The 26,751-nt window shown below is 36.9% G+C and overlaps 1 protein-coding gene across 2 annotated transcripts in view; it reads right to left on the bottom strand.

The window, feature by feature from the left end:
* The window catches only part of LOC114153481 (actin-binding LIM protein 3-like), a 43,589-nt gene extending 17,409 nt beyond the window's left edge, over positions 1–26,180 (bottom strand). The window contains exons 1-10 of one of the 2 annotated variants that reach the window (XM_028032057.1): positions 25,724–26,180; positions 23,078–23,245; positions 13,977–14,160; positions 11,757–11,869; positions 10,586–10,712; positions 10,340–10,433; positions 8,752–8,839; positions 2,689–2,747; positions 598–681; positions 24–53 (exon numbers count right to left, since the gene is read on the bottom strand). In XM_028032057.1, coding sequence (XP_027887858.1) covers positions 24–53; positions 598–681; positions 2,689–2,747; positions 8,752–8,839; positions 10,340–10,433; positions 10,586–10,712; positions 11,757–11,869; positions 13,977–14,160; positions 23,078–23,245; positions 25,724–25,742 — 966 coding nt within the window. In that variant the 5' untranslated portion in view covers positions 25,743–26,180. The remainder of the gene's footprint in view (positions 1–23; positions 54–597; positions 682–2,688; positions 2,748–8,751; positions 8,840–10,339; positions 10,434–10,585; positions 10,713–11,756; positions 11,870–13,976; positions 14,161–23,077; positions 23,246–25,723) is intronic. The other variant, XM_028032059.1, reaches the window with a different exon arrangement.
* Between the last annotated feature and the right edge of the window lie 571 nt (positions 26,181–26,751).

Below are 26,751 nucleotides of genomic sequence, written 5' to 3'. Positions count from 1 at the left end.
GGACAAATGGTTGAAGTACTCACATGAGCGTATGGCGATAAGGAACCCAAAGACTGCAGGAGGAGGATAGAGAGTTATAAATATTGTTATCCTTAATCAGAATTAGTCATTTTCCTTTATGTTAACTACAATATAACTTAGAATTGACAGTTTTATTTATTCTGTGTGTGAATGTGTGTACTGGTCCACAGCTGTTTCTCTGCACAGCATCTTCTAAGAACCGAGTGTGTGCATGTTCAGCCTGATAAGGGATGATATGTGGCTGCTGGATGTCATATATGGTTTTGACCCTGGGCAGAGCCTCCAGCTGCTTATAGCCTTAAACATCATTGTCAGCCTTAAGAGAAACAGAAGGATGCGCACACACCCCTTCACACATGGACACTTAATATAGATGGAGTCCTGAATAGAAAACCTGGAGCTGAGGATTTTATTTAAATAGCTCTCACATAAGCTCTGCATACAGAGACAGGTAGTTGGACAGAGTGGGAGACCATTCTGTCAGTGTGAGTGGCATTTGACTGGCAGCACTGACAGAGACAGAAGGTACTGTGTAAGTACTGCAGCTTTGGTGCAACAGTGGTTGCAGTTACTCACACAGATGAGCCGGTGAGGAGAGCCGAGGAGGGGAGAGGAACCTGAAGGAGAAATGGATGCAGTCTCAGAGGTTCGCCTCAGATGCTGGGTCAAACAAAAGAGCAAGAGCAAGAACATGAGGAATTTAACCTAATCAAGGACAAATACATCTGTAAGGTTTGATTTTTTTTTTTTTCAAATCACTTGGTCCTTAGTATGTTAACCCTTTCATGCATAGTGGGCACTACAGTGGACAGCTATCTAAAAGCCATTTTCTTGTGCTTCCTGTGGATTTTTATGTTATAAATGCACACAGACCACTGAAGTGGACACTAATGCATCATAAAATATACCATCAACTACTGGCCATCAGCTGCAAATGCAAGAAATTATTTTTGTTAAATACAATATGGCCGACAGACAAAAAAGCATGAGAACCGACCCGGTCCCTCCTTCTACTGTAGACGACTCTTGCAGGTAAAAAAATATTGTGACATCAGATAACCCCTAAGGAACAATACTACTGATGTATTTTTCAAATAAAAACTTTGTTATTTGGACAAAATTACAATTGATCACATAAAAATAAAAACATTTTTTACAAAAAAAATGTCCTACCTTTTTTATGCCTTAAGAAAAAAATTTTAAAAAATGGAAAAAAGAATTTTGACACAAAGGATCATAATTCATGCATGAAAGGGTTAAGGTAACAAAGGCATTATTTTCTAAAAAGTAAATGAGTAAATTTTTAGACCTGGTGCCTCAAGGGGGAATGAAACACACAAGATTCCCAAAGATATTTTAGAAATTGTTTAATTATTAAAAATATCCACTAATCAATACCTACATTTTTATTTACACATATGGCCACTCAAATAAAACACAATCTATAAATTATTAAAGGAAAAACAGAAGGAAAGAGAGGGGGAGGAAGATTGAGGAAGAAAGAGAATGGACAACTGAATGGATAATATTTTGAGCAGCTCAGTAAACTCTGGGGTTTAATCACTTTGCATTCAGGTGTCTGCTAACACAATGCCAAGTAGGAAAGACATCAGGAGTAACAGTCTGTTGCTTTTCAGTCTGGTAAGGGTTAAAAAGCTTAGTTTACATCACTTTACAGACTATTTGACAACTGGACAACATTCATGGCAGTTTCTAATCTTTCCTAGAATGGACATTCGAGCAAGTTAAGCTTGAGGTCAGATCATGCAACGTTAGTAATACTCTGGGGATTACAATAACTCAAAAGCTACTGTACATCTAGCCAGGCAAATACAAAAGTTTTAACTGGTAAACTAAGAGAAATGCTGCACTGGAGGAGAAAACCTTCTCTATTTAATGAGAATGCAGCAGTGGAGCCTAGGTTTGAAAAGCCTCCTCTAAAAGTGGATGTTTGTCATGCTTGGTGTTAAAAAAATGAGAAAAAATATATATTCTTTTCCAATTTCAATTTAATTTAAAATGTATCCTTTAATAACAGGGGTGTAATTTTTAAAATATTATTTGAACAGTGCAGTTGTAACATAAGAAAGGCATTCTGCTCCATCCTACAGATCCTCAAAATCAGGGTACATAATACAGTGATTCTTATGTACCATTAGACTCCTATTGTTTATCTCTCCTCATTAAACACAGAATCTGTAATTTCTCTCCAACTAGTAAATGTGTGTCAACATTGTACAAGAGGGAGCAACAGAGGGGTCCCTCCTTACCACGAGCTTCTGATTCATGTTGATTTGTTATTTTCTAATTTCCTTCAGTTGTTAATTGGGCTGGGAGAAACCAGTAGTCTTGTTTTCAGCTTTGATTAATTAGTTTAGTTTGAGTTTAGCGTATGGCTCAGAATTTAACTACAATGTTATGTGGCTTGTTTAAAACCTTCTTTATCTTTTCTCATTTTGGTTTATGTTTGTTTTGTACAGTATGTATATTTCTGACTCTTTTGTCTGAGCAACACGTAATTATTAGGATCTATTTCAGGATTCAGAGTTTTTGTTATTAGTATTAGGTTATTATTAGTTTGTGGCTTATAAAGCAATAACACATTTATTTAGAGAAAATCAGAGAGAGGAACTGCAGGGGTCTACAGGTATTTTGAGCATAACTCACCCTAAGTTTTCTTTCCAGCCGAGCTGCTTCTTTACACATCGGGTGCCAAACCTCCGAACCTACAGACACATAAACACACAATTCTACCTCAGTTAGCTTTGTTTATTGTGTGTGGCTTTATGGGATATAAGGAGCAGATCAGCCTCTCTCTCTCTGACTCTCTCTCTCAAGTGCATCAACATCAATCATCATACACACACACACACACACACACACACACACACACACTGAAGACAGGCTCTTGTAGCCCTTCTGGTTCACTTGCACACAGACAAAGAGGAAAATAATCTTCAGCTATTTATAGCTATATATGCACAAATCAGTGTAACTTGGTTTGGACAAATTTTTTTCTTGTTAACTCACTTTAATTTGTTTAATTCCTCACTGATTCTTCATCAAAATCAGAATTTTTTTCTAAACTATTAGAATGGAAACTAGTTGCTACTATTGGCTAAATGTAACATCCAGCTCAGAAAAACCATACACAAAATGTTGTCAATATTCTTTGGAAAATTTGAAACCATACTTTTATAGTTTTCACATATAGTCTTGTACAAGTAAAGGCCACATTATCCCAAAAAGGAATTTCTTCTTTAGGTCAAAGTGGAACCTGAGGGAAAGAATTAGCAAGTTACTTCTGACAAAAAGATTTTCTACTTGACAAGTTTAGTGCTTTAATATAACCCTCCGATAGAAGCCTTCCCATGGTGCATAAATCAATGAAGTGACAACACCCACTTCAAATTTCTCAGCAATGAAGATGCATCAAAAACAAGTTTCAAGAACTTCCAAACCAGAACTGCAAGCAAATAATTATGTTTTTATTGTAGCTGAGAGAGAAAACTAATTTTTCTGGTCTTGTCTAGTAAAGGTATTGGAATTGATCATAATGAGCCTCAACGTTGAACATATTTTTTTTTTTACATTGCTCACAAATTGTTTATATGTTTTGATATGTTGGTCATATTATTATTGCTTCCATTTTCAATGTGTACAAAATGTTAGCAAAGTTGATCCTATAAAAAAAAGGTAAAAAATAGTACTGTATAGTCTCTGCAAGGATGCCCCTTTGGAGACAGAGAATAAGAAATTGTTATTATCATCTAAATGCTAGTAGTGATTATCCTGGTCATTAGGGGTGTCTCAGCACAAGCACTCATACCTAATTTATCAGCACAGCGCAGTACGCCCATGTACCAAACGAAGTGTTTCTCCTACCCTGTGTACCTGCAGGATGTTTATGTGCTAAACTAAAATGTGCAACTCTAAGAATATGAGGACCCCACCAACACTAAAATCTGCTATTTATAAGGATTATGGTTTCTTATGGAGCTACAGTGATGATGGAGATAGAATGTTGGACCTAAACAAAGCTTAGCAGAATGGATTTGCAACAGTGATGAGTTTAGTAGCTCAGCTTAAGCACCAGGCAATGACACAATATTGAGGTGACTCCATCCAACTATCTCGTGGGGGTTTCTCACTAGACTTTTGACAGATTATTGACAAAATTAAATCAAATTTCCAGTCAATTCTATTACAGCCACTTTTAACAATGATTGTTCACTATTGCATAAAGTAAAACAAATATTTAGATACTTTTGTTTGTTTGTCTCCACTAAAGCGCAAATGTGTCTTTAAAACCAAGGCACATAACAAACCAGGACTTAAGTGAACTATTACAGCCCCCACTGATCATTATGATGACTGCTTGTATACTATTATATTGATCCATTTCCAAACTTCCATTGGCTTTCCAACTTGCAACTGAAACGCAGCCAACTTGACTTTCTGAGATTGAACTTCTGTTGTACATTGAATGCAAAACAAACTCATGTCCCTCATTTACTTCAAGCTAAAATGCTTTACATTCACAGCCTTCACCATCACAGTGAAATTTGAGACAAAAGTAATCATTATAGACACAAGTGATTTTTGCAGTTTCCAATTCAGCATGGTGCATTACATAAAACCGGATCTGGCAAACTCTTGCTCTGAAAGTTGCAGCACTGTGGAACCTGCGGGAAAGAAGGCAGAGGCAGCAGGAGGAGAGATTGGTGGAGAGAGCAGCAGAGGAAAGAGGAAATGAATGGAGGCTATTACAGATTATACATAACAATAAACTACTAATGTCAGGATGTTATATGCATGAGGATCTGATAGTGATAATGATGTTAATACATCCGCCCTGCGCGCACGCACACACACACACACACACACACACACACACACACACACACACACACACACCAACGCACGCAGGCACACACCCCCGAAAGCAGTAACACACCCACATCAGTATTTATCATTTCCTCGGGTCTGGGGGCAATGCAGGCCGGCAGAACGGACTCTGAGCTGATCCTGAGTCTGATATACAACCACCATCAACACCATAAATCTAACCTGCATGTAAGTACACGCACACACAAACCTGCACACAAAATCAATACTGCAGACAGAAACCATGCGTGGTGATTCAGTGCACCCCCATCCCTCCCACACTCCTCAACTCTGCTCCAAGCTCCAAGCAGGCCTTGAGAACCTTTATCTTCTGGATGAAAAGAATCTCCATTTTTACAAAGAAAGTCATTCCTTTACCGGGAAACTGTCTGCCTAAGTATGTCCAACACAAAATATGCCCTGCTTGTTTTCCTACAGGGAGATATCATGGAATGAGGCCTCTGCTGCATTTAGATCCTTCTACCTTTATGCAAAACAAGAGAAAACAGTCAGAGATGCCAGCAGTGTGACTCTCAGAGATATTCAAAAACGATTGGATGAGAACATCCACTGTTAAACTCAGGCAGCATCATTGACATTTCTGTTTGTGTCATTTGAAATTCTAATGGTAATATATAAACCAGGAGATATGTAAATCAGGTTAAAATGAATTTTATTTTGCTGAATGGAATGTAAGGAATGTAAGCTGCACTTCAGGAAGTCAAAATTAGCAGAATAAATGCTGACAATTTTTGCAAGAGGCAAAAATGAGTCAGTGAAAAACAAACATTCTTTTTTGTAATCACAGATCAGTCTCCTGTCACCCTAAGCCATCACCTCTCTGACAAATCATTGTTTATTAGACCACAGCATGGAAGCGACATTCCAGTTTCCACAAATGGTAGGTAAAAATTGATCTATGTTTTCATAATCCAAAGTCTATTTATTGGTTCATTTAGTAAAATTTATTGGCAGTAAAAATAGTGCCTATTGTTTTAAATATAAGTATTTGATTAACAACATCAGTTTAATCAAGACTACATATTTAAAAAGTTTTGATTAAATAAGCTAAAAAATGTTTTGCACATCCCACCACTACTTAAAAGTTACCCTAAAACCTTAGAAATAATATTTTCAGAGCTATGAAAAAAACAATTTCTTGAAATAGTTGTGCAACTCCTTCAAACACATAAATAAATATGTCCATTCATGTATAGAAATCACTGACTACTTCAGATACGCATCGAAGGATTGATTGCAAGGGCATGTGTGTGTCTGCGTGTGTGTGTCCTAATTACACTTGTCTCATGAGGGTGATTGTTCAGTCCTCCGACATGGCTGAAGTAATCAAAAGGAGCAAATGTAACCTTGGGGCAGCTCACTGTAGCTGAGCAGAAACGCACACAGATAACCAAAGCTACACTTCAACACATATATTCACATATATACACACACAAATGGTTCAACGTGCTTTGAATCAGATATACACACACACACATACTGTACAACTCTTAGAGACACTAACAGACTTAAAGTGCAATATGCAAATGCTTAGTTTTACTGCCGCCTCAGAGGGAGGCCAGCAGAATGTCAATGAGGCGAAACAGGAGGTGTCAACCTGCATGGCGACTCTGAGTGTGTGTCAGCCACATGTTACGGTACAGTAGCTCCACATTTAATCCCAGCTGCTTCGATCCCGCTTATCTGGGAAGTACAATGGCCTTTTTCATTTTCAAATTGTTCTGGATGTTCTGTTTATTTTCTGGAGTTTAAATGTAAATTTTCAGTCAAGTTTATCCGAAAAAGCTCAAGGTATTGCAAGTCTTGTGACTTAAGGTTTACAAACTATACACCATGTTCTACCCCATTTTGATATTATTTGCATATTATTTGTAAACTGAAATGATACGTATTTAAATTAAGGCCTCTTAGTTTCTTCATAAGAGCTGATGCCTCTTTAAATCTAGTGAAATGAGAAATCTGTTATTTATGTATCTGTAGTTTAAGAAAATAGGAAACATATTTGTACTGGATTTAAACTCCAACTGATAAGGTCAATGTTAATTAATAGAATATCAGTCCAGAAATGCTCAATCTCCTAGCTTTTTGCTTTCTTTTATCAAAAAATTACAAAAGAGACTCATTAAGCATAAACATTCACAACATAAATACTTTTTTGTCCTTGCAAGAAAATTATATTTTCATATAGCTGCTTGTCACTACAACTTTTGTGACATTTGTGCAAAAAAAAATTAAGTCTCAAGATTGATCGAGAGCAGGGTCCATCTGCCGCTGAGCGGGAGGAACAGCCCCCATGAAGTCAGTTACAAAGCACTTCCAGATTCTTCACCCAACACGTTGATGTGCCCTTGGGCAGCACACTTAACCTCAATGTGTCTGTTAAGGTGTGTATTAGTGTATGAATGTGTGCTGCTTCTGAGTGCTCTGGTTGAATGTGGTGTAAAAGTGCTTCACTGGTCTTCCTGACCAGTAAAGCACTTTATAAGTCCATTTACTACTTAAAGTTTCCTACCTGATAAAATCTGTTCTGCTTTTTTAGTCAAAGAATCAAACGCTCTTCTATTTCAGCAGAAACTCCAGACTGATTCAAATAAGACCTGTAATGCAATCAGACGCTGAATTATCCTGGCACAACAGACAAGCCAGATTAATGAAGCCAGCAGCACAAGTGAAGGATAAAAGGTAATTGACTTCAGTCCTTGAGGGTCTAATGTTGGAGTGTGTACATGTGCTTTTGTGCAACTTTGTCGTTCATTCCAGATCCAGGGTTCATGTGAGATCAATAGTCATCTATACAGCGATTTGCCTTTTACCTAGTCACTGTATTTACTCTCATTTGCTAACGTTCTGCACAGCTTCCTTTATTTCTGTGAAATATTTCTGAGCAAATAGGAAAATATTTTCATATAAAAATATCAGCATACTGAAAGGTATATTCATGCACTGTAATTTATAGAGCTGCACAAAATATCAAATCAAAATTGTAATTGCGAAATCAATTACCAATAGTAACACACTAATGCTTAATTATGTATTTGTATTGATTGATGTATTTCAATTAAATTTGGTTCAATGCTGGAAATTACATAACTTTTCTGCATTAAAATAAGTTTTTATTGGTCTTTTATAATATTTTAGTTTTAGTTCATTTAATGTGTTTCAGGCTTGAATTTGATTATTGAAATAAATTAAGTTTTTGATGCCATTCTAAATGACTGAGAAATATTAGAAAAAGGAAATTCTGTTAGTTATTTGTCACTTTTAGTTACTAAGCAGAGATTGGTGATTTTCACTCTACCAGAAGCGCTCACAGTCTCTTCTGTATGTTCTAACAAGACAAAAAGAATATCTTCTTTTATATCAGGTTTACCGAAGGTCCAGCAGGGTCAGAATACATTGGGCTCACACATAAATCGTAGTGAATATTTTTTCAGGCTATCCCGTGTTAGCAAGATGCTCCTTTCTAATCTTACAATAACTCAAGCAGAAAGGAATCCGAACAAATCCAAAACAAATATACAGGTTCTGTGGATATTTAAGCCAGTTTAAGCTGGATCTGATAGGTATGTTTCCAGTCAGCAAACATTTTCATGCAACTATATAAATTGCATGATTGTGTGTTTGCTAAGCTGCAAACACACAATCAGTTCCATATTTGTAGAATCACACTTGGGCATCTGCATCTTTGCTGAAATCAAATTTAATAGATTGTATTATAATGTCTATTAACTGTACAAATCAAGAAGCATGTTTAAATTTTCTTGACAACATTGTAATTCAGAGCAGTATTGCCTGTTATCAATAAGTAAACAGTTTCCTTACCTGTTAGGTACATTTCCTCTCCTTCCTGAAACATCATGTGACAGCGGGCACACCTGGCACAACTCGGGTGGTAATGCTTCCCTCCAGCCTGCAGATATAATCAAGGAGCAGGAAGGTAGAGACAAAAGATAAGAAACAAATTAAGAAAATTATAAGAGACATGATAGAAAACAGGAAGCATCACGTGGCGAATAGAGACAACATGTAGAGATAAAAAGAGGAGATGAGTGCAGTTGTGTTGGGTTTCCAAAGATGTATGATCTTAAATCAAAACTTAGAGAGAAAGCTGAACATTTTCTTTTAAATATAAAACACAAAAACATAAAGATCTTGGACAGATGTGTTTACATATCTAATCAAATGTGCATATAATCCACATATTTAGGAACAACATTGTTGGCTTGACAAAAATGGCTATATAACAAAGGTTCTGTGCGCTGCGACATTAATTTCTGCTAATTAATACAGTATAATTAAATTTCTGCATTGAATTGAAATAAATTATGACAATAACGTGTTGCAAAATACCCAAATCTCATATGTATTTTAACATAATAGCACATTATCATCTAAAAACCTTGTATTTATTTTAGTTTTTATCTACCTCGAGGTCAGGTGACTTATAAAATGTGACAAATTATAATTCCTGATCAAACTAAAACACGTCTATATGACCTACAATACACACCATCGTAACCAAATAAGTTCACTAAAATGATCAAAACTGCAAAGATACAAAATGGGTAAGGAGAATAATACTGTCTATTATGGACAACTGTCTATTATGGACAATAAACAGCACCCTCTCCACCACATAGTGGACAGACAGCGGAGCACCTTCTCACATAGACTGCTCCAGCTCCGCTGTCGTAGGGACAGATACAGGAAATCCTTCTTGCCACATGCCATCTCACTGTACACTTGCTGTACATATATTTACATATACATATCTGCATTTTTTTATATCTTTGCGAGGACTGCTCTTAAGCTGCTTTTTATATTAACAGCATTTCATATTTTTACAATTTATAGACAACTACTACTCAGTGGTAGTTGTTATTGTGTCTTGTCTCTATGCTGTAACTGCGAAGTAATTTCCCTGCTGGGATGAATAAACTACTTCTATTCTATTCTATTCTATAATAGCTGTTCTAAGTTTACTGTGACTGATACAGATAACTGACTACAGATCAGGACATTAAAGCAAGAAAAATATTCTAAACTGTTTTAATTACTTTATCAAGGAGACATCTGAAGTGAGTAGAATAAATAATAGTAGCTTCTCAAAAACCAGATGGGTGAAACTGGTGCATCTACATCTCAAATAACAACACATTTAGAATAAATATTTTTATCTGATGGCCACAAATATTAAAACCTGTCCTAGGTCAAATATGGATCAAAAATGAGTTGAGAAAAAATATTTATTAGTTTTATTCTGTGTGCTGGACAAATAAGTCCTCAGTACCTAACTCCACAGTGAGTCTATATCAAAGGTCTGGGCTGCTTTGGGCCTAAAAGGGGAGAAGCTGCTAAAAACTACTGGATGTTAGAGCTGATCAACACAAGTACAGGAAGAAAGGCTCACCTCAAGCACTCTGCCGCTGATGTACCTGCTGCAGCCCTCACACCTGATTCCAAACTGAGTGTGGTAGTCATCCTCACAGTAAGGAATCCCGTCTCTGCCAGCAACACATATGAATTTCATTTAACTCAATGCTCGTTGCAATTGTGCTGCTTTTCACCGTCAAAAATATAATGTGTCTCTAATTGTCAGAGCATTTCTGCATGGTCTAGTAATGGGAATGTATAAAGGGTTAATTAAGCCACTCACTTGCTGATGTATTCTCCAGTGAGAGCACAGCCACACGTCCTACATTTGAAACAAGTGATATGCCACTGCCTCTCCAAAGCCAGCAGAGACTGGCCCTGTTTGATCTCTTGGCTGCAGCCTGCACAGTCTGGACAGCAGGACAGGAGAGGCGAGAAGTCAAGCACTGAGAAAGGACATAATGCCTTCAAGCACTTGTCTTTCTGCTGTGGTTCTCCCCCACTCCTGTTGAGATTGTCGCACCGTTTCTGACAGATGGAGCGACCAAAATAAGGCTGTAAAACTACCTGGAGCACAGGCCACCTTCTGAGTGTGTGTCCCTGTTTGAAGGTGTGTAGATATGCTTTTAGGTGGGTTGACTCTGGTGGGAAAATAGCCATAAATGCTTTTAAAATATCTGTAAGAAGACTAAGCCAAATAGTGCTGTGAAATAATATTTGCTCCCTGACAGACTGTCTTTTTGTTTTTTTCCCTTTTTGTCACAGTTAAATGCTAATTTCAATCCTTGTCTTATGTAAAAAAGTTTTACAAACCAAAACTTAATAACTACTAGGCATTTGTGGTAATTGGCAAGTTTTTACATTGCTGTGCAGGAACTTAAATCCATAAATCTTTACAAAAGTGCTTGAATTCAGACACATTGGAGACTCTGTTTAAGGTCATGCCACAACATCTTTGATTGGGACATCAAACAAAGTCTGTGGATGTTAAAAACTACCAAAACCATCTTGGTTTATTTTGAGTCATTCAGAGATAACTTCACTGGTGTGCTTCATATTGTCTTTAAAATTCTGCAGCTAATATTTTCTATCTGTGTAGAAATAAATCAACTTGGGCCAGAAACAAGTAACCAAGAAAAATACAATAAAAACTGCACAAACACAAGTAATTATTAGGGTTATTCTTTTCTCAATTTATTGGAATAAAAAAGACAACAATTAGCCTGAAGCACTTTACTGATTGGAATAGGATGCCAAAAAAATAATTTAATGTGAGCCAAACAGCATTTGATTATTCCATTGTTTTAAAATATGAGCCAATAGCTTGACTATTGTTTTGTTTTGCTTTTAATTGTTCTGCGTTTTATAGTTATTCATTTCCACTGTGTCAAATTCTCACATTAAATCCATGAGTATGACTGAGAAGTGTTTATGTGTGCATGTTTGCTTCTTACAGCTCGGTCCAAGAATCTTAACAGGCTTGTCCTTTTTCAGAGAGTGTGAGCACTGCTGACACACACACTTTTTCCCACAGAAGGTCACTCTGTCTCCAATTGGGAATGGAAGCCTGAGAACACACACACAAAGGAAATTATATAGGTTTCAACCCAAGCACAAAAATTGCATCCATTTAGCAATAATCATTCAAAAAAACAAATCTGATGTTTTATGTACCAATTCAAATCAAATCAACTATGAATAACAGCTAAAAGCATTTCTCTAGTTAAATGCCTTGTTTTGGCATAAAAGTTTAATCTTAGTGGCAACATTTGAGGATAAATTCATAATAAAGCATCCATACAGATGAACTATCTTTTTGAAGAAGTTAAGACACATGGGCAACAAAAACAGCAATGTCTAAGATCTGTTGCAGAACAGACAGAACTTCAGTAGTTGAATATATGTTAAGCAAAAATGCAGACACATAATTGAATCATACACAAAAACATTTAAAGTGTGTTCAGATTTTAACTCGTCAGTGGAGTAGTTTTTAACAGCATTGTTATAAACTGCTCCACTATGTATGAAATGAAGTGCAATAAAAGTTTCAGATTTAAAAACTAATTGTGATGAAGGAAACATTTTCTGAGAAAAGACAAAAGGCAGTTTTCAAATACCTATTAAGGCAAAAAAAAAATTAATCCAAACCAATGTGACACTAAAAAAATAAATAAATCATTATTAACTATTCACACTCTTGACAAAATCTTGAGTTGCCATTAAATGTTAATCATAGCTTTCTAGGACTTCTTCAAGTCACATAATTTCGGTCACCTTTCTTTGCAGAATTGATGTAATTAAGTAACACTGGTGACTTGAGTCTGAATTAGACGTGATGCCACATCATCTCAATTGTTTTAAAAAAAAAAGAAAGTCTAGGCTGAGCCACTCAAAAACCTTTACTTTGCGTTTTTGTCTCTTTTTTTGAACCTTGCTGATGTGCTTACGATTGTTGCAGCTGCATAAGTGCAGTTGTGCAGTTTCTCCTTCAGATTTTCTGGAGCATTATGTAGTTTCATCAGTAGCAAGTCATCCAGCTCATTAAGAAACAAAGAAGCATCCGACCATTATGTGACTGTCAGTTATATATTCGTTTTTTAGGGTTCGTTTGGCTCGTTCCATCCATCCATCAATTGTATCAACTTGTCCTTGCACGTTCGCAGGGGGGCTGGTATTTCCAGCGGTCGATGGGGGAGAGCCAACTTTCACCCTAGATAGTTTGCCAATTACACGGCAACACAAAGACACAGAGGACATAAAAACCTAAAAAAAAAAATCAGACCAATTAACCCGACAGAAGTTATTTGGAGTTTGGAAGGACCTCACAATGCAAACTTCATGTAAGAACACCCCAAATTGGGCTTCTAACCCAGGACTTTTATGCTGCAAGGGAACAATGTTACTACAATGTTGGACAGTTAATGTTTAGTCAGTTTATAATACGATCTAATGATAATTTAGATGTTTAAAAAACTGAAATAGTTAAGCTATTTCAGTTATCAGTCTGTTGTTTTGTCTTTGTAAGAACCAAGTATACAAAAATGTATTTTTATGAGTGTAGTTTTATCTTTCTCCTTGATCTAATTTTTATAACAAAAACACATTTTCTTTACAATTACTTTGAAAACTACTTGGTTGTGATTGTTCCAGTGAAAGTGTGTCATTGTCTCTTACTGTTGCTGACAGTGAGAAACAGTAAGACAGTTTTTAATGATTTGTTTTGAAAAACTCAGTTAAAGCAGGGATAAAAATGTCAGGAGTTACTTTTTCACAGCAGAAAGCTTTAATTTACTTTACTGTTACGACATAACCCAGAGCATAAAGAAAGATCTAAAAGGATCTTTTCACACTGTTGTCATCTTTGTTATGCTTATCCGTTGCTGTTGTTTCATACTAACAAGTTGCACATGACACTAGGAATATATCTGATTAGGTAACAGTTCTAGGAAATGCAGAAATGTGTGTAAAGCAACATTTCACTTCACCAAGTAAAATGAAAATTCTTGACACCACCATTTCTTTTCAGATCTTTCCTGTTGCATTTCTTTAAAGAGGTGATTTGCAAGATAAGACTAGGTTTTGTAATACAAAATTATACTTTTTTCAAGATGGTAAGGCTTATGTTTTCACTGGTTCTTGCTTGTCTGCTTTGTAAAACAGTAGCTTGGTCCTACCTGCAGACACTGCAGACAAAACAGTGTGGGTGATACGTCCTCCCCATGGCAGAGACCACCTCTCCGGTGATGTACTGGTCACAGCTGTCGCACTGGGTCCCATACAGGCGCTGGTAGTCCTCAGTACAGATGTACTCACCAGAATGATGGAAGAAACCAGAGCGCACCAAGTCACAGCCGCACACTGACCAAACAAAAACAGAAAACTCCAGTGGTTTGTTTTATTTTCCAGAAACATTGATGGGAAGCAAAGGCAGAAATAAATGCAATTAATTAATCAGGGCATCAAATGAAAGATGACTTGAAGGGATTAAAAATGTGCATGTGTGACATCAACATTTTTGTAAATTAATTGATCTAAAAGCTTCAGTTTTACACTAAATCAGCAATAATATTGATCTGATTGCATTTTGTTCTTCCTCTTTTCCCATCCATTTGATCTAAAATAAAAAAATAAACTCTGGCTGTCATAGAAGAATGGAAAGATTAAAACATTTTATACACCTTAGATGGTGAGATTGTCATTTAATGTGTAATATCATAAAAACTGCTGACTGGTACGATATGCAGGATTAGGTGATCAACAGGCAGAAATGACAAAAACTCCAGAAGATGTCCACTTTCTAGCATTTTATATAAAGTGTGACCACCACAACAGTCAGATTGTGTTTACAAAAAGTACATACATTTATGCCTTAGTGCAGGCAGTGTTGTGTGACAGTTTAGGAGGAAAGTGCACACTGTGTGTTTACGGTCTAGTGACAGCATGATTTATGACTTTTATTTAGCAAAAACAGGATCCCTCAGCCAAATGATTGTTTCTGGTCCAGTTGTGTGAACATTGGGATTGCCTCAGGGCTGCTGGATGGTTAAGCAGTTTAAATTGATCCAAACCAATATGTGGTCAAGTTAGAGGGAGCTTAGCCCATCTCCTGAAATTAGCTGTATTTTATGGAAACCAAGTATTCACAGTCTTCATATGACTTGAATTTGTTCACATTCTTTCATGGTGCAGCCACAAAATATTATGTATTTTATTGGGATTTTATGTGAAAGACAAAGAGTATTTGATCTGCACTTATCTTTGCACCAAAATATATTTCTACCAGCTTTGCACATCCAAAAGGGTTAATGGTTTATGAAATTTTTCTTTGGAAAAATATGCAGCCTCCAACAGGTTGCTATGACTACCTCCCAATGTTTCATATTATTCATCTTCCCCATCAACTTTGAACGTACTTCCTGTCCCTATTAAAGAAAAGCATTCACACAGCATGATGATGCCACCGCCATAGACCATGGTGGGATGTGTAAAAAAAACAAAAAAACAAGGATAGGCAGGATATATTAAAACTTTGTAAGTTTTCTATCAGAAGTTTTTCAAATGTAGACTGAAAAGATCAATTTTGGCTTCATCTAATGAGAATATATTTTTCCACATATTAGCTGTGGCCCCTGCAAAAAACTATGATAACTTGCAAATGGGAGTTTATATACATTTTTTAGGCATTCTTCTTGGTACTCTTCTATAAAAGCTAGTGGTTTGTGGTGACTCATTCTCCTAACTAAGTTGTGAATCTCTGCAGCTACTCCAGAGTTACCATGATAATCTAGGCTGCTTCTCAGATTTATTTTCTCCTTTCTGTCATTTCGGATGGATTGTCATGTTTTAGTAGGCTGAGAATTGTGAATAATCTTTCCATTTTGGATGATGAATTAAACAGCATTTCAGAATTAGGTGATGTCTAAATGCAGCTGGCTCTAAATGAGCTCGTTTTATTCTGAAATAAAACCCAGCTTGTATGCCATTTCTAATACAACCTCATTACAAATGTATGCCACTGTTTTCAGATTTTTTTAAAAGTTTTGCATTAATTTCCTTCCACTTCACAATTATGCTGTGCTTTGTGTTTATCTATTTCATAAAATCCAAATAAAAAACTTAAATTATTGAATGGAACGCGATATGAGGAAAAGTTTAAGGGTGTGAATATTTTTCCGACGCTCTGTATTAGTTTTATGCATATTAATTCAACAGTAATCATAATGTGAATGAATAAAATCTCTATCATCGTTTTCCCCTTGAGCTCTGCAGAAGTCAGCACACCATTTATCTGTCAGAGTAACATAATCAGCAGCATGCAGGCACAGGAAATTAAGGCCTATGCATCAGTATAAACGGCAGGACGATGATACGACCTGAATTAAACTATAGGTTAGACATATGAAAGGCAGCCAACGGCTCAAGATGTCTGGCAGTGAATTGAGTGTCCACTCTGTAATTAAGCTAATGTGCTCTAAACCCAGTGGAGTGAATGGATCTGAGCTGATCCAAGCCGGAGTGTTAAGAGGCTGAGACAGAGGGTGAGACTACAGGAGAAATACTGCACAGTAAAGCCGAGAGTAGCTTGACTCAAGCCTGGGGCCAAAACAATTATGGAATATATATTAAATAGAAACAGTTTCACAATCCTAATAAAAACATTTAATGGCTTCGTAAGCTGATACATGTAAAAAGTCAAAAAGACTTGAATAACAGTAGACAATGTATCTGAATTTGTATGGATTTGCAGGAAGGCAACTTTCTTAGAACAAAGCTTTAATACCATATAGTAGTTCAGATGATTAAGGCATAAAAATCAATAAGACTGCATACAAAACGGGAATATAAAAACTTGGATAGAATGACATAGCGACAAAAGAACATATTCAAATAAAATTAAATTACTTAAAGCTACGAATAAAAGTTGAGAAACATAAGGCTCTTTATTCCAGGTTACGGCACATCCCCCATTTTCTGAAGGGTTATTACTCCTAAAAATTAAGAGTTATAGCTGAAAACCCATTAAATACAATTTCACACAGCTAGGTAGGACATGATGCTAAGTTTAACTGTGTTTACGCATTAAGATTGTACAGCTAAGGTGTCTTATCCCACTAATCCTGAATGAAAAGCCACATCATCCTGGTTGTGTTTTACTACTCACATCTTAGTGTGAGTCATTAAAAAGTCACACAATTAATGACTTTAATCTCAGAATTCTGACTTTTTTTTCAGTGGCCCTAATCCTCTTCCGTATAGCCAAGTGCTAGCTCTCAGTTTTAAATCTTTTGGGTGAACCCTGTTAACCTGAGATCTAAACCATGATAGAAAAACAGATGCATCAAATTTAGTTCCAATTCACCATCAAACACACAGGAGGAATCCACCTCAAGAACAATTCAGCATACCAAAAAGTATATACATACATTTTCTATGAAGCAGTTCTACCTAGAATCCATTAGGTTTTTGTAGACATCATATTTGACATTGATTTGTTAAATTATTAAAGTATTTAACTGTATTGTCAATTCACTTTTTGATAAACATTAACATTAAAGATAAAATTTTACAAAAACTCAGTAAAGGTTTATATTTAAACAACTAAATAATTCAGATTATTATTCAACAACAATGTGTTTAACAGAATAAAAACCTAAATGAAAGAATATGCTTTCTGATCTCAATGTGACATCAGCATGGTGGCTCCGAACACTAGGGGCGCTAGACAACCTAACAACGCATTTTTTTTTTTTACCACACTAATATGATTTCACCGTGAATAAAATAACAATTTTCTATATTTTTAGGCATCGCCTTCAGCTGAAAGAAATACAGGATCAACTTTCAGGGAACCAGTAGCAAATAAAAGCTAACAAGGCTAAGTGCTAAAGCAAGCGGTGTTGCTTTAGCGGTGCTCTTTAAAGTCGGCAGAAAAACTGAAACTCCGGTCGGTCTACTCACTTTAGCTTCTTCCATCTCGTAAGTCGGCTGATAAACGGCAAAACTATTTGAAAAACCTTGTCACAAGTTTATATCCAGAACATTTTCCATCTTAAACTACACAGACGGTCACACCATCAACTACAAGTCAACTACACACACAACAATGCTGCAAACACGGAGAAGAAAGGCGGGGCTTACAGCGACATTCTGCATTCTGATTGGCCAAACACACTGGGATATAAAAATTCTGATTAGTTATGCAGACTATCCGGCTTTCCTAACCTCTCTTAAAGAGGCACCCTCATTTTAAATGGGTTACGTTACCATAAATATATGGTTTAAAGCACATTAAGAAAAAAGAAAAAAAACATTGTATAACCATGCATTGTACATTCATGTCCTTCACTAGCGTTAATTTTCAATTTTATTTCTTTTAGTTGTCAAAATACAGCTCTATTGCGGCTAATTCCAACAAGTTCTGGGACACTCACCAGGGAGTCACATTAAGATGACTTCAAAAAGAGTTAAAAGTCTATTAACTTAAATTGCTGACCATCAAAAAGACAATTCCATGTGAACTTATTTATATTTAAAAATATGAGTCACTTGTATAGAACATTTTGTAACTTTAGCCTTATGGTTTACTCAATATTTAGTTGTGCAATTTAATCTAAAATAAACTTATTGATATCTATATGCTATATACTTTCATATCAAATGTTTTTAACGGGCAATAAAAACTAGGACAACATCCCAAACATAGAACAACTGCTTCCACACAACTTTGAAATGCCAGTCTGACCTTTATTTGCTTGCTTGGGACTAAAGCTCTCTCAGCTTCTAAAACAATGTTTCATGCTCGTGTGCGCAAAATAATTCTTATACTGTCTCACCACGAGACAAGCGTGATATGCAAGAAAGTCAACAGTTCTAGCTTCAGTGGACTTCAAACATAATGCATGATGATGTATTTTTATTAAACCTGATGTAAACAAGTCTAAGTGTACTATAAGGTCTATTTCCTCCTACTGCAGTCAATGCTCACTTGAGAATTGAGGCTAAATCCACATCATCATTTCTCATCCAACTCAAAGCTTTCACACATCATTGTCTAAGTGGAAAACGATTAAAATGTGCAGGAAAAAAGGGGAACTGTTCAGACTTGGCCTCTCTGGAGGGATCTCTGGTATATTTGGTTTTCTTCTCCAGACCGGCCCTCACCCACTAAAATCCATTTATTAATGAAAAATTCTGACAACTAGGATTGACTGACCCTCCAATACTGAATATCGAACCAGCCTCAGATGTGTTACTATTCAGAATTACTAAATTCAAGTAACTCTATATATGAGTAGACCCAACAGTCTAAGAATCTTTCTGAATGTTTTCCTGTTTTCCCTTTAGTTAAAAATGTTTTCACAACATTCTGCCATTTTCTCGCTGATGTTTTCACTTCACTTACCAAAAGCAGCAAAATATCTGAATACTTTGGTATTTGTTACCAGTAAAGATTAGCTTATTAGGCGTAAGTGCCTCAGTTAGGTCAATGCAAAACTGATTTCGAAGACAGTACATCAATTTCATTGGTTTATCGCCAAAACACATTGGCTGAGGCAGAAAATCAGCTCTTACAGAAAGAAGAGTCACTGGAGTTATTTTAAAAAATTTAAAAGAAAACAGACTGGACACATAGCAAAACCTGTTGCAAATATGGTTGCAAAAATGGTCATAGGATAATGTTAATGTGATTTATGAAACCCTATATCAAAATTAAAAAATATTTCCATGCTTTTGGTGACCTCACACATAATTTGAGTCATGAATGAACGAAATGTGGCAGAAAATTTGTCTGGCAAACTTAAGGACTCCTAAATTACTGATTATAAATGTTTAGTCACTCTAATTTTATCTAATTTATTATCAAGATCAAAATAAAACTGTACACAAACACTGAACCACTGTGCAAAACAGGGCTGACTCAAACAGTCAATGCTTTACAGTTTACTATTGGAGTCTCTTGTTTGTCCATATGGCTTAGAAACCAACATTAATATAAAAAGGTATTTTTGTGCTAAAAATTGGTTATATTTTGAACAACCTAAAAGAAAATAAGCATTTGATGTATCTTTTCCTGATAATGCAGGGGTTTTGCAGCTTAAACACTGGGGTGGGGTTCCATCTTCTCCTAAACCCATACTTTGCACTATAAAACAACTCCATACACAGCAGACTGAGATAACTGAGCAGTTATCTGTATTTCAACATAAGAAGGCAGGATTATTGCAGACATGAGGATGAGGTACAAGTGGAACATAAAAGATAAGAAAAGGAAGATGGGAGTCAGGGGAGAGATTAAAGTGATCAGAATGGTAAAAGGGCATCAAATGTGATGTGAAAGAGAAGCAGACAGCAAAGTAAAGGGATCAGACAGAAGAACCCAAGGGAGGTATCAATGAGGTTATCGATCTGTTCATCTAACACACGTCTGCCTTCCTGTCACTCTCTCTTCCTTTACTAGCAACATCAACGCAGAGGAGAATACTTTTATGCCCTCCAGTCAATTCACATTATCTGGATGAATGAATGAAAGAAGAAGCCTAAACAGATGAACTAATCTTCAGAGTCAATTTAACATTTTTAGTTGATCAAACGTGGAAAAAGAGGTACTGTTTAGATTTCACTGAACATACAGTACAGCGCTTTGCAACTAGAGGTAACTAAAGTGATGTTGTTGAACGATGGGTGGAAACCTGGAGTACCCAGAGAGAAGCTATGCAGGCAACATGCAAACTACATGCAGAAAGATCCCAAACTGGGATCCAAACCCTGTTCCAACCGTGAAGAGCAGTTGAACTGGCGTTTTCCATTGGTATTCAGATAGCTGTTTTTTGCAGGTAGGATACTGACTACTAATTACAGCTTCGCAAAACCCCACCTAAAAAAATGCTAAGCCATCCTTGTATAGCTATGTTTTTTAATTTACCATATCAGCTTAATTTATAGAGCACTTAAATCTGACAGAAAATCTTGGAGCAAAAAAAATAAAATCAGTGAGATGCCAGCAGCTGTCAGGACGGCTTGAGCCTGTTTCAGTATTTGTCCAATAAACAGTTCAGTCGCAAAATTAACAAATATATAAATCCTCTAAAATTCCACTTTAACACCATTCCTCCCTCTTTGTTGGCAAAATAGTGTAAAATATAATCATGCTGTTTATGACAAAAAGAAAACAAAGACCATTGTGACTGAAACCCAAAGCAAAAGCTGAAAATGTGAGACAAAAAAGAGACAAAGAAGAGGAAAATATAATAAGAAGGAACAAAAACAGAGACGTCTGTGTATTGACAATTTCATTCAGGTCCATTTCATCAGTTGATTCCCACTCAGCCAACTCCATTAGCCTGTTGTCATTACGCTTACTCTACAAGATCAAGTGTCCATAAAGATAAACACTTTAATATCAAAAGAAGGCCACTTCCGTCAATAAATCTGCTCTATTTCCTATCACAAGGAACCGTGAGTGTTCTATGAGCAAACACTCAATTAGTCCATGCCTACTCCAAACAAACAACCAAAGGAATCATATTCAGCTCTGATTATTTTTTAAAAACCCCAGTGAGCAACGCTGCTTGAGATGAAATCTGGTGTTTTATGTAAAAATAGAAACTCCCCCCTTCTTTGGTGCTTTGTAACCAGGGCAATGAGGCGATGTTCGCTGCAGATCAAATGGAGAAAGCTGTGTTGTCTTGCAGCTCGCTTTGGGACTGCGAAGGTCCCAGCCTTTAGAAAGAAGGTTAGCTGGTTGGAGTCTGACTACTGGGTGAAAACCTGCTGACTGCACTGCAAAGCTGGCTGCTGACTCCAGACCTCTTTTACTGGATTTGGCCCCATCTGTTTAGCTTAACCAAGGAAAAACAAGCATGAAAAATACAATTACACTCACAAATTTGATTTTTTTGTGGGGGTTATCGATCTGTATTATATTTTTATTATAACATTATTGGTAAATTATATTCATAATATCTCATATGAGTCTTTTGGGAACCTTTACAGTAACTGAATAAGAGATTTCATTGGAGGGTAGTGCAATGAAAATAAAGAATTACGGTAATGTCTTATGACATCAAAAAATTTCATACCCCTTGATTTTTTTCACATTTTACCATGTTACAAGCTTTAATATATTTTACTTGGGTTTCATACAATAGACACAGAAAATGAAGAACATAACTGTAAAGAGTAAAGAAAATGATACATGGTTTTTGAAACAAAAATTGGAAAGTGTAGTGTACACATGTATTTTACCTCACTGAGTTAATATTTTGTATAATTATGACTCTTGTGGTAACAATAGATTGAAAATTTTTCACATTCTAGTTTGAAAGATAGTTCAATTGGTAGATTAAATGAAAACACTCTGTGAGCATCAGTTTTCATTAATTGTCCCACAAGAACTGAGCCTGAAACAGGCGAATCTGGTGGAGTGGTGAATCTCCACTCTAGTCTGAAGTCTTTTAAAGAATCTAACAGGTTATCTTCAAAGATTGCCTTTTATTTTGCTACTTTTACTGCGTATTGCAGTAAAAGAGAAAAACTGCAATCATAAACAAAAAGCACGGTGATTCCTGAGGCAGCTTCTGTCCCTTTAATTAATCAACTTCTTGTGCAACAACAGCCTGTAATGGTTGAGGTGATGGGTTTCCTCAGAAGAAATGCTTTGGAATGCATCCAGAAGCTCTTTGATATGGCTCAGCACCCAGAGCGTCATTTCCTAAGGGGACAGAACCACGACTGATCAAATCTGGATTCAATCATTCTCTGGTTCTGAAGGAACAGGTTTGATTTGTGCAACCTTTTTTTCTGCTTGTGAATAACTTGAATTCTTAGTTTCATAAAATTATTGTTGCATTCAGCTCTACAAAAAACTTTTCTAGATAGAAATAAAAACATCAAAGGTAAAATGTTTTTCGCCCTACTGTACTTTACTGGAATATCCACCAGAAACCTTGGCCCATAATAGGTACGTTTTATGGTTCTTGATGCTTCTTTTTACCTTTCACATTGTTTTGAATGCCAAGTTTCAACTCTGGCATAGTTGCAGTTAGATATGCACTGTATTTTATTGAGCACAGACATTAATATGGATCTAATTATGGTGGTTCCTTCTTGTCTGAGTACTGGCAATAATTTAATATTTAATCATGCAAACTGAGTTGGGGTGTGATTTTACAAATGGAAAGCCATGAACCAGTCCAACAGAGAAAGTAAGCAAGTATGAAACCTTTCAGTCAGTGAGAGAGAAGCAACATATGTACAGAAGATCCGGATGTTTTACCTTGGCAGGTGAAGCAGTGAACATGGAAGTGCATGTTTTTCACACGCACCACCTCTCCACGACAAGCCTCCCGACAACGCTCACACGTGATTGGTGAATTTGCTCTGCTGGAGAGAGTAGAGCTGCTACTGTTGTGGTTTCCTCCATAGAGGCCTGACTGGAACTTAACTGGAGGGAGAGGGAAAGAGTAAAAACATGCAACTTATTATAATTTTCATGCTCCTCCATTTTTCTTTGTTTAACTGATCTTAAACAACTCACAGTGCAATAAAGAAATGTAGAGCTTATAAAAAGAGGGTGTAGTTGTTTGATTACGAAACCTGTAGCTAATAAATTAGGAAATAGTTCATTTGGTTCACATTCAAGATTAAACTGCAAGGAATAGAGTAATTCAAAGAATAAAAGAAATTTTTACAAAAGCATTGTATAGTGCTCAGCAGGCTTAACAAGCCTGCCATCAAAATGACAGAGGAAACAAAATCTGCAGCGTGACGAGCAGTCATGAAATAATCCAGTGCATGGCTGGCTGCAAGTTTGCACAGACAGCTTAGTGATCGGCTTCTTAACTAACGGTATCAACCGAAAAGTCTGTTACTGTAAACAGGAGATCAGCAAGACTTCCAAGCTTTAATCACCATGTAGCAGCCTGACTGAGAGAAATTAAGGGGTGAAAAGTGTTAATTCTTTATGTCAGAATTAAAGCCAACATAAGAGGTTATGTCTGTCTCTGCCAAGTAAAGTAACAGCAAATTAAAGAGAAAGCAGCAAATTAATTCCATGTGATGAATTGATGTAACAATAAGACAAAATTGTAAGGTAGAGGGAAATAGACATATGCTTTAAAAATGTTTAACAAATAAATTTGGAATTGTTTTCAGTCCTTCTGAATCAATATTGTCAGTTGGATTTAGGTCTGGACTTTGACTTGGCCATTCTTGCACTTGACTATGATTTGATTTAAACTTCCTGGTTGTACGTTTAGGGTTGCTGTCCTTCTGGAAGGTGCATCTCTGCTCCCATTCTTTTGCAGACTAACAGGTTTTGTTCTAGATTTGTGCTTCTTTCCTTCCCGAAGAGACGCATCCCCAAAGCATGACCTCCATGTTTCAAAATGATGCCCATAGAGTTTAGTTTGGTGATTGTTTTTTTTAACAGTGTTTCAACACTTCCACTTTTGTGTTGGCCTATTGGAAAATCTCAGTGAAATATCTTAAAGCCTATTACTGCAATATCACAGAAAGTTCAAGATGCACACTTGTAGTAGTGCATGAATCACTGTGCAACAGTCTGAGATAGAAATTAAGCTCCATTCAATTCCATTACACTTAATGCTGCTGCATTATGCAATCGCAGTAAACACAACATGGAGGCAGGTTAAGCTGATGACAGCAGGAAAGGGGTACACAGAGCACAAGCTGTGGGTGTGTGCATGTTTACAGGATGGGGAAGAAAAAAAGGTAAAAAGTAGGACAAAAATGTTTCCTCCAGAATGTGTGAGGCTGTGGGTGTGTATTACAGACGCTGGCTTTGGTTGTGCAGCCAGATGGTAGCACGAGAGTTGGAACAACAGACAGAGAAAGATCTGAGCCACCTGTGATCGGCTGCAAAAGGAATGCAGTATTTTTATATGTTTATTATTAGTAGTTTTAAATGTTGTTCTAGTTTCTGGAACTGATAAATGTACAGTGGAGGTGATTCACGGTTTTCTGATTTGTGATTTTTAACGGGATGCAGTTAAAACACTACTGCTTTCTGTACAGATGCTTCTGTACAGAAGCACACGTTCACACAAGGCTGTTAATTGTGAATCTTTTGACAACACGACTCTGATCTTTGACCTCATGACTGCAAAGCCTGGAATAAAAACCAATAAGCTCTATTGTAATATGAGCCAGAGCAGTCAGTTGGAACATAACTCTAATGCTTTCAGTAGATTCGATGGCTTCCAGTTTGGGTTCCTCTGCTTTTCTGTCAAAGCAGCAGCTTGAAGAATCCTAATTAATATGAGTTATAAAAACATTTAATTTCGCTTTGGGATCAATAAAGTACTTTTGAATTTCAACCACTGAATCCTCACCAGATCCTAAGTTTTAAGACCCTTCTAATGTGGATAAATGCTGCTCTTTATCGATTTCCATTAAATCTGACCAGTTTCTCTCTTCTCTGTTGAAAAGCCTCCCCGCAGCATGATGCTGCCATTAAAGCCAGACTTGTGGAGGGAGCAACTCAGTTATTCAGTCAACAGATTGTTTAGTCTGAGTCACTGCAGCTTCTGCAGCGACACAATGAGCTTCTTGGTTGCTTCTCTTATGAGGTTAATAATTGTGTCAATAGATTTTCTCTTTTTTCAGCAATTTCAACAGTATTTGTGGAGGAGGACAACAAATCATCTGAGGAGCAGTGAGTCGAATCTAATTCTGGTATCAAACATTCTGGACCTTGATAGTAACTTCCACCACGACACTGAGGATTACCTAATAAAATTAAACTCTAATCAGCTAATTGGGCCAAATCATTTCTGATCTCTAATAGTTCAGTCCACACAAATGATAAAGCTGTTTCTAAACATTACATGGCATAAAATGCATATTTTAACATTAGCTTGAGAAAAATATTTCTGTTATGAGAATATTACACATCGCTCACCTTTTGTTGGTCCGCTCATCGTGCCAAGAGGAATCCCAGCAGCCTGCCTGCCAACTACAGTCGGTCCTTATGACCACACGCTGTTTAACTCTGTGGGTCCGTATCCGACTTAACCTGCTGTCCCTCCCCTCTCACTCTGCTTCAGTCTGGAGAGAGCTTTCCCCTGCTCCTCCCCGCCAAGCGGATTATTGGCGGCAGAGCGCACCTCTCCACCCTGCGTAAAGACAGCAAATTAAATGGAAACTGACGGTTCGCTCCTCATCACGCCCTCAGCTCCAGCGCCTCCCAAAAAGGACAACCTCCAGCAGCTTTCGGTTGAGCCGAGATGTCCATCCCGCTCTGACCGATCAGCTTGCCTGTACCACCGCATGCGTGGCCGAGCGTGCGCTCCCGCATCCAGGCTCAGTGCTGGATGGTGACTCGCTTCAAGGCTCGGGAGTTGTCAGAGCGCCCGGTCAGCGAAGATCCTCTGTCCATACGGTGCTAGAGCGCCGCACCGCGTCAGAAAAACATACTGCAGCCATGCAAAGCAAGTCAACTCTGTGCCATTATTTTTATTTTAAATTGTACGAAGCTTATATCCACGAAGAGGATTATGGCCACTGAAAAACAAGACATTTGAATTTAATCTTAGAATTCTGAATTTAATCTCAAAATTCTGACTTTTTTTTCAGAATTCTGACTTTAAAGCGGATGGGCACCAGCGAAGAACCATTTTGCTCTTCTTGAATGAAATTACATATTGGGGGACCCACGAAAAAGCTAGATTAAATCCAACATGTTCGTCCAGAATATTTGTTGTCCTCCTTCACAACTTGCATTTTGGTGAATGACTAATGATTAAAGACTAGGGTGTTAGCACTATTGCACTAAGAAGGTCCTGTGTGTGCATTTTTATTTTTCATTTTTTGCATGAAGTTTGCATTTTCTCCATATGCAAGTGTGGGATTATCTCCAGGTACTCTGACTTCTTCACACAGTCCAAACACACATTTTAAGTTTAGTTGTTTGTCATTATGTTGTTGACT

This window comes from Xiphophorus couchianus, chromosome 11 (genome assembly GCF_001444195.1).
Source record: "Xiphophorus couchianus chromosome 11, X_couchianus-1.0, whole genome shotgun sequence".
Taxonomy (NCBI): domain Eukaryota; kingdom Metazoa; phylum Chordata; class Actinopteri; order Cyprinodontiformes; family Poeciliidae; genus Xiphophorus; species Xiphophorus couchianus.
Note: the sequence above shows the minus strand (reverse complement) of the source record. Positions and strands in the feature narration are given on the sequence as shown.